Raw genomic sequence first — 14,283 nt, forward strand, 5'->3', positions numbered from 1 at the left:
CTCTGTCTCTCCCTCCCTCCATCCCCTCCCTCCTTTCTTCCTTCATCTCCCCTATTCCCTATTCTCACCTCCCCCTTCTTTAAATATGTATCCAGGCACTCTTGAAGTATGATTTACTCTGGGCAGGTTTCTATGATTTTCTCTGCCCTCTACTACAGTACCTGGCTTACACCTCTATTAAAAGACTTACGGCACTGTATTCTAATTACCTGATTATTGTTGATTCTCTCATCCCTTTGAGCTGCTTGAGAGAAAGCACACTAACCCTTAAAACTGTATATTCAGGACTTGTGCAGTTCATAGCTCAAAGCAAGTATAATGCTGAATGGAAGACAGACATTATTAAGGAACAAATGACTGAATAAAAAAAATTGGATGATTTTAAATTTGGGATCAAAAATCACAACTTCATCACAACTTGAACACCTTGAAAATGATCAGTCCTACAGACAGTTCTTTCCCCGGAGAAAGCAGGTTACTTATAAATAGGGTCTTCCAACATCATTTTTCTGAAGCTTGACATGAAGGTGATTTTTTGACTCTATACTGCTTTTCATGGACATTACATCTTTTATAAATTTGAAAGGCCAAACTTACCAAAGGTGAAGTATCTTAGGTGTGCTCTAGCCTCAGTCTTAAGTAGTTAACTATGACTTCAGTTGAATTCCTTATCCAGAAATCTCAACTTCTTCTTTTGTTATTACAGATGTCTACCAAACAACTTCAATATTTCCTTTCCCCACATTTAAGAGATAATATAAATGATTATATAAGAATCAATCTCAACCCTACATAAAATGATTTCCTTTTTATCAGTGACAAAACCTAAAGAAAAAGCTATTCTGGGAAAAGTTAAGAAACTTTGAAAAATTTAAATAGATAGCTATCCTTGTATAATATTTGATTTTTGAATTTCTCATAGTTATATTACATACATTATTTAATAGCTTCTAAAAATAATAGAATAATTTAGAAATATGTTTTCCTTTACTATGAGCTCATTAAATAATTTCATTTACTCTTCTCCCATGAATTTTGACCGAGGCCTTCCCTAATGAGAACCACTTTTTGAGTCCTCTAAGGTTTTCTAAGTAAATCATTATCTATCTAAGCATATTGAGATAAGGCACTTCTTGACTCTGTGTCTGATGCTTCTTCAAACAAAGTCACAAGAATCTAATTAGATAATATTAGGACTTCTTATGTTCCCATTTGTTTATTAGGTACACGTTTATGACCTTTACAATATGACCAAACACCAAACTGTGCTTTAAAATGATGTTTAAAAATATTTGCTAGTGTCTGTATTTGAATTTTTAGCCAGTTTTATTGAGGTGTGATGGATGATTTTAAATTGCATATATTTAATGTTGTACATCTTGATGATGTGATATAAGTAAACACTGTGATTAATTAAACTAGTGTGAAATAACCATTATCCTCAAACTAAGTAAGTCAGAACCTTTAGGGTGTGCATTTAGCCTGCCAGTTTCACATCTTTCACATCAGAATACCAGGGTTTGAGGCCCAGCTCCTCTTTCCAATTCCAGCTTCCTGCTAATGCACATCCTAGAAGACACTGGTGATGGCTCAAGTAATTGAATTCCAGCTGCCCAGATTGTGTTCACATCTGCAAGGCTTCAGGTGCAGCACAATCTTTTTTTTTTTTTTTTTTTAAGATTTTATTTATTTATTTAAGAGGCAGAGTTACAAACAGAGAGAGGGAGAGACAGAGAGAAAGGTCTTCCATCTGCTGGTTCACTTTCCAATCAGTGGCAATGGCCAGAGCTGAGCCAATCTGAAGCCAGGAGCCAGGAGTTTCTTCTGGGTCTCTCACGTAGCAGCAGAGGCCCAAGCTCTTAAGCCATCTTCCACTGCTTTCCCAGGCCATAGCAGAGAGCTGGATCAGAAGTGGAGCAGCTGGGACTAGAACCGCTGCCCATATGGGATGCCGCAGGAAGAAGATTAACCTACTGCACCACAGCACTGGCCCCAACCCAATCTTCATACTGCTAATTTTTGGGCAGGAACAAGTAGATGAGAAATAACTTTCTTTCTCTCTCTATATATATATATTTTGTTTTCTCTCTCTTTCTCTCTACCCCCTGTATGCTTCTCAGATAAACAAAAATTGTAGATAAATGTACAGAAAATTTCAAGTTTACAATTGTAAGACCATATTCCCAGCAATAATTGACAATTGCTGAGGGTTTTCTTTATTTCTTTTAAAAATTTAATCTCTAGATATTTTCTGTAAAAAAACTCAAGTCAGGATAATGAATGTCTTTTTTTGTCTTTCTTTAAATTACTTATTCAAAATAGTAGAACTTAGAGAATGATTAATAATATGAGAACATTCATAAGGATTTGAATTTAAGGCAATTCCTTTATTCTGAAGAATGGAAAAGTTAAAATAAATCAGCCTTGTATTTGGACATATACAATATTTTCTCTCCCTTTTGTGACAACATTCATTAATTTACATCCACTTTGCATGAATGAGATTTGGCATTAATAGTAACAAACCAGATGCTTCAGCAGATCAGAGCCCAGACTAGAGTTTTCATCAGTAGACACTGTTTTCACTCAGGCTGTGCTGAGTTTTAAGCATTTGCAAAATTGGTAACAAGACATCCCATTTTTTAAAATTGCCTTGTGAAGTTGAGCCATTTTTTTTTCCATTTCAAATATGTCTCCTTTCTCCTTTTCTGGCATTTCTTGGAGCAGGCACAAATGCAATGTTTGTAGCTTCCACTATCAGTATAAGCAAATTCATCCTGATATGAAGAACACTTTACATAACAGGTTCCAATGTTATGCAAGTTGTCAGGGAAACTCCAAGGACCAAATGTCTCCCTTCAACAAATTTCTAGCTCTGTTATCAGCTACCCAAAGAAATTATGCATATTCTCAACTGAACCTTTAGTAACAAAGTCAGTTTTATTGCAGCCTCTGTAATGACCCTGAACTTGGTACTCTTATTTACAAAACTCATTATTTCTTTTTATCAAACTGTATTCCTATTTTAGTAATTCTTTTGTTTCAAAAGCACAATACCTCTGTTCTAAATTTTATCTCTTTTTTAATTTGAATACTTAATCTACCATTCTCTGAAATGTCACCTATTTTCAATATTTGATGGTAGGTCCAGGCACCAAATAGTTTCATTTATCTGAGTATTCTGCCTTGTTCATTCTTGGATACTTAGGTAACCATAAGTCTCAAGAAAAGGCTCTAGTAGTAGTGCTTAGACACTGGCACCATTGCTGGGTTTTAACCTTGGCTCCACACTTACTATCTCATTAACCTAGAGCAAGTCAATGTACTTGTACATGCTGAAGTGTCTCTGTCAACATAATAGGCTAATGTGAGAGTTAAATTACTTAATACATGTGAACCATTTAAAAGAGTACCTGACACAGTATCAGTGTTTAAAAAAGTTTCATTAATTTTCTGATACAATACATCAGGAGATAAATTTGGAATAATAAAAAGATTAGTTCATCTGAAGTTATAAGACTTGGTTACTTAGCCTGGCTCAGCTGAATCCTGATGATGAGATTGAGGCAACTCACTTAGCCTTCCAGGGCTACTGTCTCTACAAAACTAAGCTCTCTTAACAGTGCTTCAAGTTTATGTGCCTATAGGATTATTTTTATGAGGACAGATCCATGGCTAAATCCTAATCTACTATCACATAAAATATATGAGAAATCTGAAATGACTATATACCCATGACCATTTAAACACCTGGATTCTATAGCCTACTGTTTTGACCTCCCTTACCCTCACTTCGTGTTACATGAGGGACCACAGACAAATTTCTTAACATATCTGTCTCAAAGTATTCTCTTCTATAAAATGTGGATTACAATGATAATCATCTCAAATGGTCATATATAAATTAAATAAGTTAATTAAATGCAAAGCATGTTGATCAAGCTATGGTAAATAACAAACATAATAAATATATTATCATTCTCTACAACCTGATTTTCTATGTGTCTAATCACCAAATTTTACCTACTAGTCAAAGCATTATGTGCTGGGTAATAGAACATTGGGGAAAATGTTCCAAATATTTCCTACCTTCAGGCTGGCGCTGTGGCTCATTTGGTTGATCCTCCACCTGTGGCACCGGCATCCCATATGGGCACTGGGTTCTAGTCCTGATTGCTTCTCTTCCAGTCCAGCTCTCTGATGTGGCCCAGGAGTGCAGTGGAGGATGGCCCAAGTACTTGGGCCCCTGCACCCACATGGGAAACCAAGAGGAAGCACCTGGCTCCTGGCTTCGGATCGGAATAGCTCCAGCCGTAGTGGCCATTTGGGGGGTGAAGCAACAGAAAGAAGACCTTTCTCTCTGTCTCTCTCTCTCACTGTCTTACTCTATCTGTCAATTAAATTAAAAAAAAAATTCCCGACTTCAAAGAGCATATGATTAAGACTAAAATCAGCTATGAATAATCAATATACAATTAAATATGAAATGAAAGAGCTCAAACTTGCTACTAGTTAGATAACTTTTTAAACTAGTCTTTGAGAAGGTATAAACACAGAATACAAGAATCAGAATAGAGGGCATCAACATGGATTATATTAAGTTAATGTGCCAGTTAAGTTGTAGGGAGAAAGAAATTCCTATATGTCAATCATTGTGGTAAGAATTTTAAACACATTATCCTGCTAGTAGATCATGTTTCCAAAGATGTACAAAATAGTGCTTGTCATCCCATGTGCTCTGTTGAAGTGTAATCTCATCACTCTGCCATCAAGAAGTGGAGTTTCCCATATTCTTCAACTTTGACCAGCTCTATTGTTCATGTTGTCCACAAGACTATGGTATAAGTGGTACTGAACAGCTTCCAAAGCTGGGCTTTAAGAGATCTAGAATGAACATTACCAAACACTAATTAAAGAAACTGAGTAAGACACAAAGAAGTGGAAAGATCTCCCATGTGTATGGATAGAAAGAAGTCATATTATCATAAAGCCCATACTACCCAAAGTGATTTATAAAATTTAATGCAATCCCTGTTAAAATTTCAATGACATTCTTCACAGGTTTAGAAAACAAATCCCAAACTACATTTGGAAAGACCCCAAATATCCAAAACTATCTTGAACAATTAAAAACAGATCTGCAGACATACTAGAGGCCTATTACAACCAAAACAACATAGCCCTGGCATAAAAATAGAAACATAGACCCATGGAATATAGTATAAAGCCCAGAAATAAATCCATGCATCTACAACAAATGTATATTTGACAAAGGTGCTAAAAACATTCTCCAAAGAAAGGACAGTCTTATCAGTAAATGGTGCTTTGAAATCTGTATTTCCACATGCAGAAGTGTTAAACAAGACACCAACCCACAGCTTGCAAAAAATCAACTCAAAATGGATCAAAATCAAAATGCAAGATCTGGAATTATTAAAGTGCCACAGGAAATCACAGGGGGAAACACTGCAAGAAATCCATATAGGCAAAAATTTTGAACCCCCGCCCCCCCAACACACATGTACAAAGCACAGGAAACAAAAGCAAAAGTAAACAAATGGCATTTCATCAATCAAGAAGCTTTTTCACAACCAATGAAACAATCAAAAAAGTGAAGATTTAATTGGTAGAATTGTAGGAAATATTGCAAACTATATATCTGATAAAAAATTCATAACCAGGTGACATAGGAGTTTAAAAAATCAACATTAACAATCCAGTTAAGAAATGGGCAAATGATTTGAATAGACTGTTTTCAAAAGAAAACAACAAATGGCCAACAAATATATAAAAATGCTCAGTATCACTAGCCATTATGGAAATGCAAATTAAAACTACAATGAGGCATCATTTCACTCCAGTTATAATAACTATCATCAAAAAAGTCAAAAAGTAAGTAATGCTGGTGTGGTTGCAGAGAAAAAGGAACCTGAATACACTGTTGATAGGAATAAAAATTAGTACAGCCATTATGGAAAACCGTATGGAGATTCTTTTTTTTTTTTTTTTTTTTTTGACAGGCAAAGTGGATAGTGAGAGAGAGAGAGAGAGAGAGAAAGGTCTTCCTTTTTGCCATTGGTTCACCCTCCAATGGCTGCCACGGCCGGCGCGCTGTGGCCGGCGCATCACGCTGATCCGAAGGCAGGAGCCAGGTACTTATCCTGGTCTCCCATGGGGTGCAGGGCCCAAGCACTTGGGCCATCCTCCACTGCACTCCCTGGCCACAGCAGAGAGCTGGCCTGGAAGAGGGGCCACCGGGACAGAATCCGGTGCCCTGACCGGGACTAGAACCCGGTGTGCTGGCGCCGCTAGGTGGAGGATTAGCCTATTGAGCCACGGCGCCAGCCATATGGAGATTCTTTGAAAGACTAAAAATAGATCTAACATATTGTCCAACTATCGCACTTATGGGAATACAATAAAGAAATTAAATCAGGAAATGAAAGAGATATCTGTATTTCCATGTTTAGTGCAACACTATTAACAGTAGCAAAGATAGGGAATCAACCTAAATCTCCATCAACGGATGAGTAGATTAAAAAAATGTGATATATATACATAATGGAATATTATTCATCCATGAACAATGAAAAGCTGACAGTTGCAACAAAATGGGTAGAAATGAAACTCCATTATGTTATGTGTAATACAGGAGATACAAAAAATAAATATCAAATATTTTCTCTTATCTGTTGAATATACATATATTGTACATATCTTTTTTAAATGTGTGGATGTCATATTATGTGGCATTTAGAAGTGCTTTCTTCTGTGAACCATACCTTTCACATAATAATATATTCTTCATTCCTCATTTTATGAACTTTGTCATGGATCCCATATTATGTGATGTTAATATTTCCCTCCATTGCCGCCTTTGTGGCACAGTGGGTTAAACCACTGCTTGTAATGCTCTCACACAATATCAGAGTGCCAGTTGGAATCCAGGCTATTCTGCTTCCAATACAGCTTCCTTCCTGCTAAAGTATCTAGGAAAGTAATGGAAAATGGCCCAAATTCCTGGGACACTGTCAACCATGTGGGAGACCTGGATTGAGTTCTTAGCTCCTGCCTTTGGCCTGGCATAACCTCAGCTGTTGCAACCATTTGGAAGAGTGAACCAGCTAATGGAAGATCTCTTATTCAAATGTCTATCCCATCCTCACTGTGTCATTCTGACTTTCAAATATTTAAGTGAAACCCTGCTTTAAAAGTAGTATGGGTAAGGCTGGCGCTGTGACATAGTTGGTAAAGCCACTGCCTGCAGTGCTGGCATCCCATATGGGCACTGGTTCAACTCCGATTGCTCCACTTCCAATCCAGCTCTTTGCTATGGCCTGGGAAAGCAGTAGAAGATGGCTCAAGTCCTTGGGCCTCTGCACCTGCGTGGAAGACCTGGAAGAAGCTCCTGGAATGTGGCTTCGGATTAATGCAGCTCTGGCCGTTGCTGCCAATTGGGGAGTGAACCAAGCAGATGGAAGACTCTCTCTCTCTCTCTCTCTCTTTCTCTCTGCCTTTCCTCCTTTCTCTGTATAACTTTTTCAAATAAATAAATAAATCTTTAAAAAAATAGTATGTGTGTATGTATAATGTTAACATAGGAAGCAGATATGGTTTAAAGTGCTATGCTTAATCTATATATACTCATGGAACACTTATTTCAACTTTTCTGTATTATTTGAAAGATTTTGAAATAATTTTCAATTTAAATAATAAAAAGAAGTTTCAACAACATAGAGAGAGAAAGAGAGCACTTTAGGATTTGCTTTATAGAATACTCCTTGGAACCCATGCTTGACAAGGCAAAACAGCCATCTCAGAAGGCCATATGGAGAAAAGCTGACTAGAACCAACATGGCAGCCCCATGAATGAGATCATTTTGGAACTTCCAGCCATCCCAGCACTCCCTTTTATAAGAACCACCCAGTTAACCTACGAATCATGAAAGATAATCATTTGTTTTCCTAAGCCACTAAGTTTTAGGGTGGTTGTTATACACAACCAAAGTGATGATTTAATTTTTAAATAATCACAAAAAAGTAGGTATTTACCTTTATTTCATAGATGAGCAAATGTGACTTCAGAGAGGTTAAACAATTTATGTGGCATATTGGCATTAATCCCAGCTATGGAACTTGAGTGACTGAATGTAAGACCATTAACCAAAATAAATACTTAAAAAGAAGTAGTTAATTAAAGAAACATTAGTCAACTTGTTGCTGTGGGTATTTTAATAGCAGGAGTGTAAGCAAAGTAGTGTAAATTGATAGATTGATAGAGCCTAAAATGAAATTATCCAATGAACGCACAACAGAAATCTCTGATAACAGAAGTGGCCTGCCAAATTTTTATTCTATTTTTTGCCTAAAAGATTTTACAGTTATTTAGAGAGGAGTAAAGAAAGGTTCCAAGACTGAAGCCAGAAAGGATCATTTTGCCACAGATTAGCTCTTTCAGTCTCACAATTATAAATATAAACCATCCCTTCCCCCCACCCCTCTTTCCCTTCTTTCATCCTTCCTTCCCCCATCCTTGTCCTGAGTTCTGATGCTGTAGGGATGGATGACTACTATTGCTATTGCTATGGAATCCACTGTATAGTATTGTATGTAGTCAGTTGACTTTCTCTTAAGGACAAAAGGAATCCATAGGATGAGAGGTTTTAAGTAGGTAAATGGCATGATCCAATTACCCTCCAGAAAGATCTCACTGGGTGATTACAGAAAATACATTAAAGAGATCTAAACTGCATCAGGTCACAAATTGGAGGCTATACTTCTAGTAAGTGAAATCCAAAGTTACCAGTGATGAAAAAGGTTAATAAGAAAGGAGGTGTCGATGAAGAAGAAAAGTCTCTGAACTCAAGAAACAGAAAAGACAAAATAATTAAGCAGTTGCAATTTGTTTTTCTAGTTGAAAGTTGATTATAAACCACTAATTCTTGATAAATAACATGCATTTATCCTAAGACTTATCTTCTAGAATGATATATGATTGATAGTAATCAATGCAATAATTTCTAAAATGCACCAAGCATTTATCTTGCTAAAGGAACAAAGCTATATAGCCTTTATGTACATTTTCTCTTTGAACTTTCCCAACAACCTGTGAGGTAGATACAATTATTTCACTTTACAGGTAAGAAAAGTTAGGCTGTATCAACTATGACATTCATGTTTTTACTAAAAAAATGATTGTGCAAGGAGTAACAGAAGACAAGGAAGAAAACTATTTTATATTTGCTTTTGGGACACTCACAGCTAAAAAGAAAAATCTATTCCTGAAGTAAAAATTTCCATCATAATGGATTATGTGTCATCACAATAATCTGGCCCAAGAACTATAGGGAGGATTCTGGAGATTACCAACTTTTACAGAGAAGGAAACTTTAGCTCAAATGCACAATAAGTTTCTACAGCTAAGTGAAAACTGACAGTTATGTCACTGTTTGCAGTTAGGCTGGTTGCAACATGAACAAAGTCCCCCAGTAATGCAAAAACATTAAGACTACAGAGTACATAGTGTGAGTTAAGGTGGAGAGGTTAGATGGCAAGTGGTAGATTTCAGACGAACATCTATGCTTTGTCAAACTGCATCTCTAGTTGAAGTTTAAATCAATGCAGACATGGGCGCCATATGGGCTAGTGGCAGCCCTGGTCAGAGACATGTCTGAAATCCAATAATTTTATAATTGACTCTTTCCTGTTTGCCTTATTATTCTTCAGTAAATATTTCTAGATAGGTAAAGGTGATCACATTCACCTCAAACTAAATTCTTCAGTTTTCCAAACCCTAGCCCTGAATTTACATATGATTAGGACAGGTGAGATCAAGGTAATGTGTTCAAGTTAATGCCTTTTGGAAAGCAAAGGGAATTTTTCATGGTTTAAGATAAATATTTTCAAAAACACAGAAGGCATTATTTTTCTATTCACTCTATCTGCAGACCATTTCTGTTCACAAAACTACTGTAATATTTTATCATCTTTGTGTTTTTAATTTTCTCCTTGAGTAATAACAATTTTTAAGCACTAGCAAAATTATTTTTGCTTGCATGTCGCCCAATTATGACCTTAAAAACATTGTAAATACAATATATGACAATGCAACAGTAGCAATTACTTTAAAAGGTCAGTGATTTTTTTTTTGTTTTCTTACATAACACTCTATCTTTAAGCAAAAAAAAATTGAAAGTAAGCATATTAAGGAATGTGAAACAATAAGCATGATGTTTTACAATCCCTGGTTCTATTTGCATAGCAAATAATTGTGGACCCAGTGCATGTAACCTGGGGATTTGACTTCTACACTCTTGAGCCCAACTGGAAGAAGTTCAAGAATCTCCTTCCAGAAAAGCTTCAGCAACCAGGAATGTCTGCTTGTTACAAAGAATATCACTCTCTCTCACTGTCCACTCTGCCTGTCAAAAAAAAAAAAAAAAAAAAAAAAGAATATCACAGAAAATTCCTAACACCAAAAGTCATAACCGAGATCAAGGGAAAAAATGGGATATCCAGTAGGAGTGGAAGCATTCCATGGTAACTCAACTTTATATTGCCTTATTTATTATTAAAGCTGCAATGTAATTTTTGCAAGGTTTATTGCACTAATTAACTCATTAACAACCTCTAGAGAGAAAGTTGATTTCTCTGTAGACTAGTTTGCTGAATTTCAATGATCTCGATAAGAAGAAAACCAATGTGCCAGGTTCTAGGAAAACCCCAAGGACTCCACAAACAACTCTGATTTATAAAGCATATCTTATCATAGAGAAGTGAGAACTACAGATTAAAATAGAGAAGAATGACTTCACTTCATTTACATGGTGATAGGTTTGACTAATTTAGACAAGCAATGTTTGCAGCATTTTAATTTAATGGTAAAAAAGCAGTCTTAATTCCCCCTCTGCTCTCCTGAATTAGGGTTGAAGATGTTATATCATAGAGTTCACCTTAGTTAAACTTGCTATGTTTCTGAGTTGTGAGAATGGGAGTGGCGCAGGAAAACATTTGAAAGATAGGTGAGCCTCCAATATATTGACCATTTATTTTACATTTTAGATGTGATCCATTATGCTGTGAATGATGTCCAACGTGGTACCCTGGCCTCCAATGTCTGGGGTGTGAACATTTTTGTTGTCTAGTGATGCCAATACTGCAGTACGAATGTGAGTGGCATAGGAGTGGAGTTTGAGGTAGTCCAGCATAGTGCAACTTGTCAGCAACATGGCAGTAGGGTTGACACTATTCTTATTGACTAAATGCTTGCCTGATTGCCTTGCAGCTGTCTCAAACACTGCATATAAGTGGCCATAGTTGGCTCCAGGTACCAGGCCTGCTCCCCCGACCAATCCTGTGCATACATTGTTGACAATGTTGCCATAAAGATTAGGCATCACCATGACAACAAATTGTTGAGGACGGGATACCAATTGCATTGTAGTATTGTCCACAATCATGCCTTCTAAGGTAAGCTGAGGATAGTGGGATGCCACCTCTGTACAGCATTGGAGGAAGAGACCATCTCCCAGTTTCATGATGTTAGCCTTGTGCACAGCTGTCACTTTTTTGCGACCCATCTTCTGGGCCAGCTGGAAGGCATATTCAGCAATGCGCATTGATTTGGCTTTAGTAATGATCTTTAAGCTCTCTATTACTCCTCTCACACTCTCATGCTCCAGGTTGCTGTACTCACCCTCCGTGTTTTCTCGAACAACTAAGATATCTATGTCCTTGTGCCGGGTCTCCACACTTGGCAGATTCTTGAAATGGATGACATTGGCATAGAGATCTAGGGTAGTGCGAAACATGTTGTTGTAGGACTTATGAGAAGGTGGTAGAGTGTGATCTGTTTCAATGTTGCCCTTCAAAGCCACACGGTTTCGACGGACAGCCATGATGGCATTGTGAACATCCTCTTCACTAGAAGCAGAAGTTACTAACACTTCCTCAAAGTCCACAGGCACACAGGCATGTTTGAATATAGATTTGACATGCAGCATGAGTTCTGGCCCAATGCCATCCCCAGGAATCATAGTCACCATGTGCTGGCCACCATAATTGGCTGGTGGAGGGGTTGTATGATAAAAAGAAAAGCTCCTCAAGGATATCTTACGGCCAAGTAAAATTTCCCAGGAGTGACCTGGAATGGTAAGTTGGAATATCGCCTTCACAGAGCAACTGATTGTTGTCAGCATCTTCAATGCCACAACTAATAAGATGAGATTTATTCAATCCATGCGAAAATATGTGCCCTTCCTCTTGCTTTGAACTAACTTCTTTTGATAGAATTCTGGATCCATAATTCTTCTTTAGGTCACAATTCTCTCTCCTTCCTTATATTCTATGTTGTGTAGACATTCTACTGTAGTGAGATAAACAGTTAGAAGAATATGAGATGTATTATATAGTAGAAAAACATTTTGGAATTGGATATGTTATAAGCAATATTGAATGTGCTAATCTTTTTATTCTACACTTTAAAGAGATAGACTTTATTTTTTAGAACTGCTTCCAGATAGCAGCAAATTTGGGTGGAAGGCTCAAGTACAACCTCCTCTATCTTCATGAGAATGGCATGTTTGTTACAACTGATGAACCAATGTTGGTACATTATTATCACCCAAAGATCAAAGTATACATTTGATTTCATTCTTGGTGCTTTATATTCTATGGATTTGAATCAATGTGTAATGAAAAGTTACAGCATTACAATCTCATATAGAGTATTTTGTTCTTTGTTGAGGAGAAATATGCTTTGTCAGAAAAACACCTGGATAAAATTTAATTTCTAAAATCTATCTGTAGATTTGCTGATTCAGAATGCCTAGAATTGGGCCCAAATATTTTGTTTTAATGAATTTGACTTATACTGATATTTGAGAACAACTACGCTATGAAATGGTTCCAACAAAAAATGATGAGCAACTAAATTAGGGTGAAGAAAGTGACAAAGGAGAATAACACCTCCAGGAATATATGTGAGATAAATAGGAGTAGACTACAGACAAAGAAGACATTAAACATTATTCTTTATTTATTTAAGAGATTGAGTAAATGACTATACAATCAGTATAAATGTCTAGCACTGCAGAAGAGCAGCTTGGGTAGGGGAATAGGATAGAAAATGAATTTGGTTTCACATACACTGTACTTTGAAAGCCTATAGGACATCCACATAATGATGGCAGTGGGTTGTTAAATAAGTGAGTCTTCAGCCAAAGAAGGGTGACAGTATAGATTCAAGAGTTATCAATATATGGGAGAGAGTTAAACACACAGGAGTATATTAAATAGCCTAGAGCATAGGTTTTCAACTTTTATTATGCTGTGACAGATGATGAATGATATTCATATGAGCCACATTTCTAGGAGCATACTCAGATTTGTAAGAAAACCAAATACACACAAACAAAAGTAATTGGCCAAATAAAGCAGAGTTCCCAAACAATTTTATAGATCATATTCACAAAAGCATTTTACTAGTAAATTAATAGTGAAATCTATTAAATAATCTAAAATGTGTCAAAAATTTAGGGAAAATGAATATATGGCTAATATATAAAAGACACATTAAACTACATTTTAAAGATCTTATTCAGACCCATACAAATAATTTAAAAACCAGTTTGTACTTACAAAGACCAAGAAAAAGAATTCTTACTTTGGTATTAAAATAGATAGCAACATAGTATTTGCATTCATTCATCACACTAACATAAATATTACTGCATGTGTCATTTGGATAATCACTTCGCCTTTGACTTGGAAATTGTAGCTATAGTCTCATTCTCATTTCTATGCTATGAAGATGTACATGCACATATATATTTTCTCTATTTCTCTTCCTTTTTAAATATGTATCCATGGAATAAATCAAAGAAGCAAAACAAAGTATAAATCCACAGTTTAAAGACTAGAATGTTTCAAAATTGCTATAATGATTAATGATGAATCAATAATCACAGTTCATGGATATTTTCAGCAAGTATAAAATAGGCTATTAATTATGAGCTTAACACTAACACTTAGGACTTATTCAAATTCCACCTTTTCACACACAGATAGCATGCACTATTCAGATGCAAATGAGTAAGTCTGACATCCTTATGATAGTAACATTGAGGTTATGCAAATTAATTAAAGTAAATCATTCACCAGCACTTACAAGTTAATGCTTATGAAGAAGTAAGTAATTTTGACAAATATCATCACTAGTGGTGATCCTGTAATGTGTCATGCCTCTATGATCAAGAAGTATTAGTCTAGGAAGAGGACTGCGGA

At 36.2% G+C, this 14,283-nt stretch overlaps 2 protein-coding genes across 4 annotated transcripts in view; both read right to left on the minus strand.

The window, feature by feature from the left end:
• Positions 1 to 14,283, minus strand: part of NELL1 (neural EGFL like 1) — a 1,048,233-nt gene that overhangs the window by 339,180 nt on the left and 694,770 nt on the right. The gene's annotated exons all lie outside the window — the stretch shown is intronic.
• Positions 11,023 to 12,309, minus strand: LOC103351073 (isocitrate dehydrogenase [NAD] subunit gamma, mitochondrial). Its single transcript, XM_008268817.4, has one exon. The coding sequence runs from the start codon at positions 12,195 to 12,197 to the stop codon at positions 11,058 to 11,060; it is 1,140 nt and encodes a 379-aa protein (XP_008267039.3). The 5' UTR covers positions 12,198 to 12,309; the 3' UTR covers positions 11,023 to 11,057.

The sequence above is a fragment of the Oryctolagus cuniculus genome, chromosome 1 (genome assembly GCF_964237555.1).
Source record: "Oryctolagus cuniculus chromosome 1, mOryCun1.1, whole genome shotgun sequence".
NCBI lineage: Eukaryota > Metazoa > Chordata > Mammalia > Lagomorpha > Leporidae > Oryctolagus > Oryctolagus cuniculus.

Bases quoted from the DNA above. Each gene is read 5' to 3' on its own strand.
- LOC103351073 (XM_008268817.4), bottom strand. From the start codon at position 12,197: ATGCTGACAACAATCAGTTGCTCTGTGAAGGCGATATTCCAACTTACC.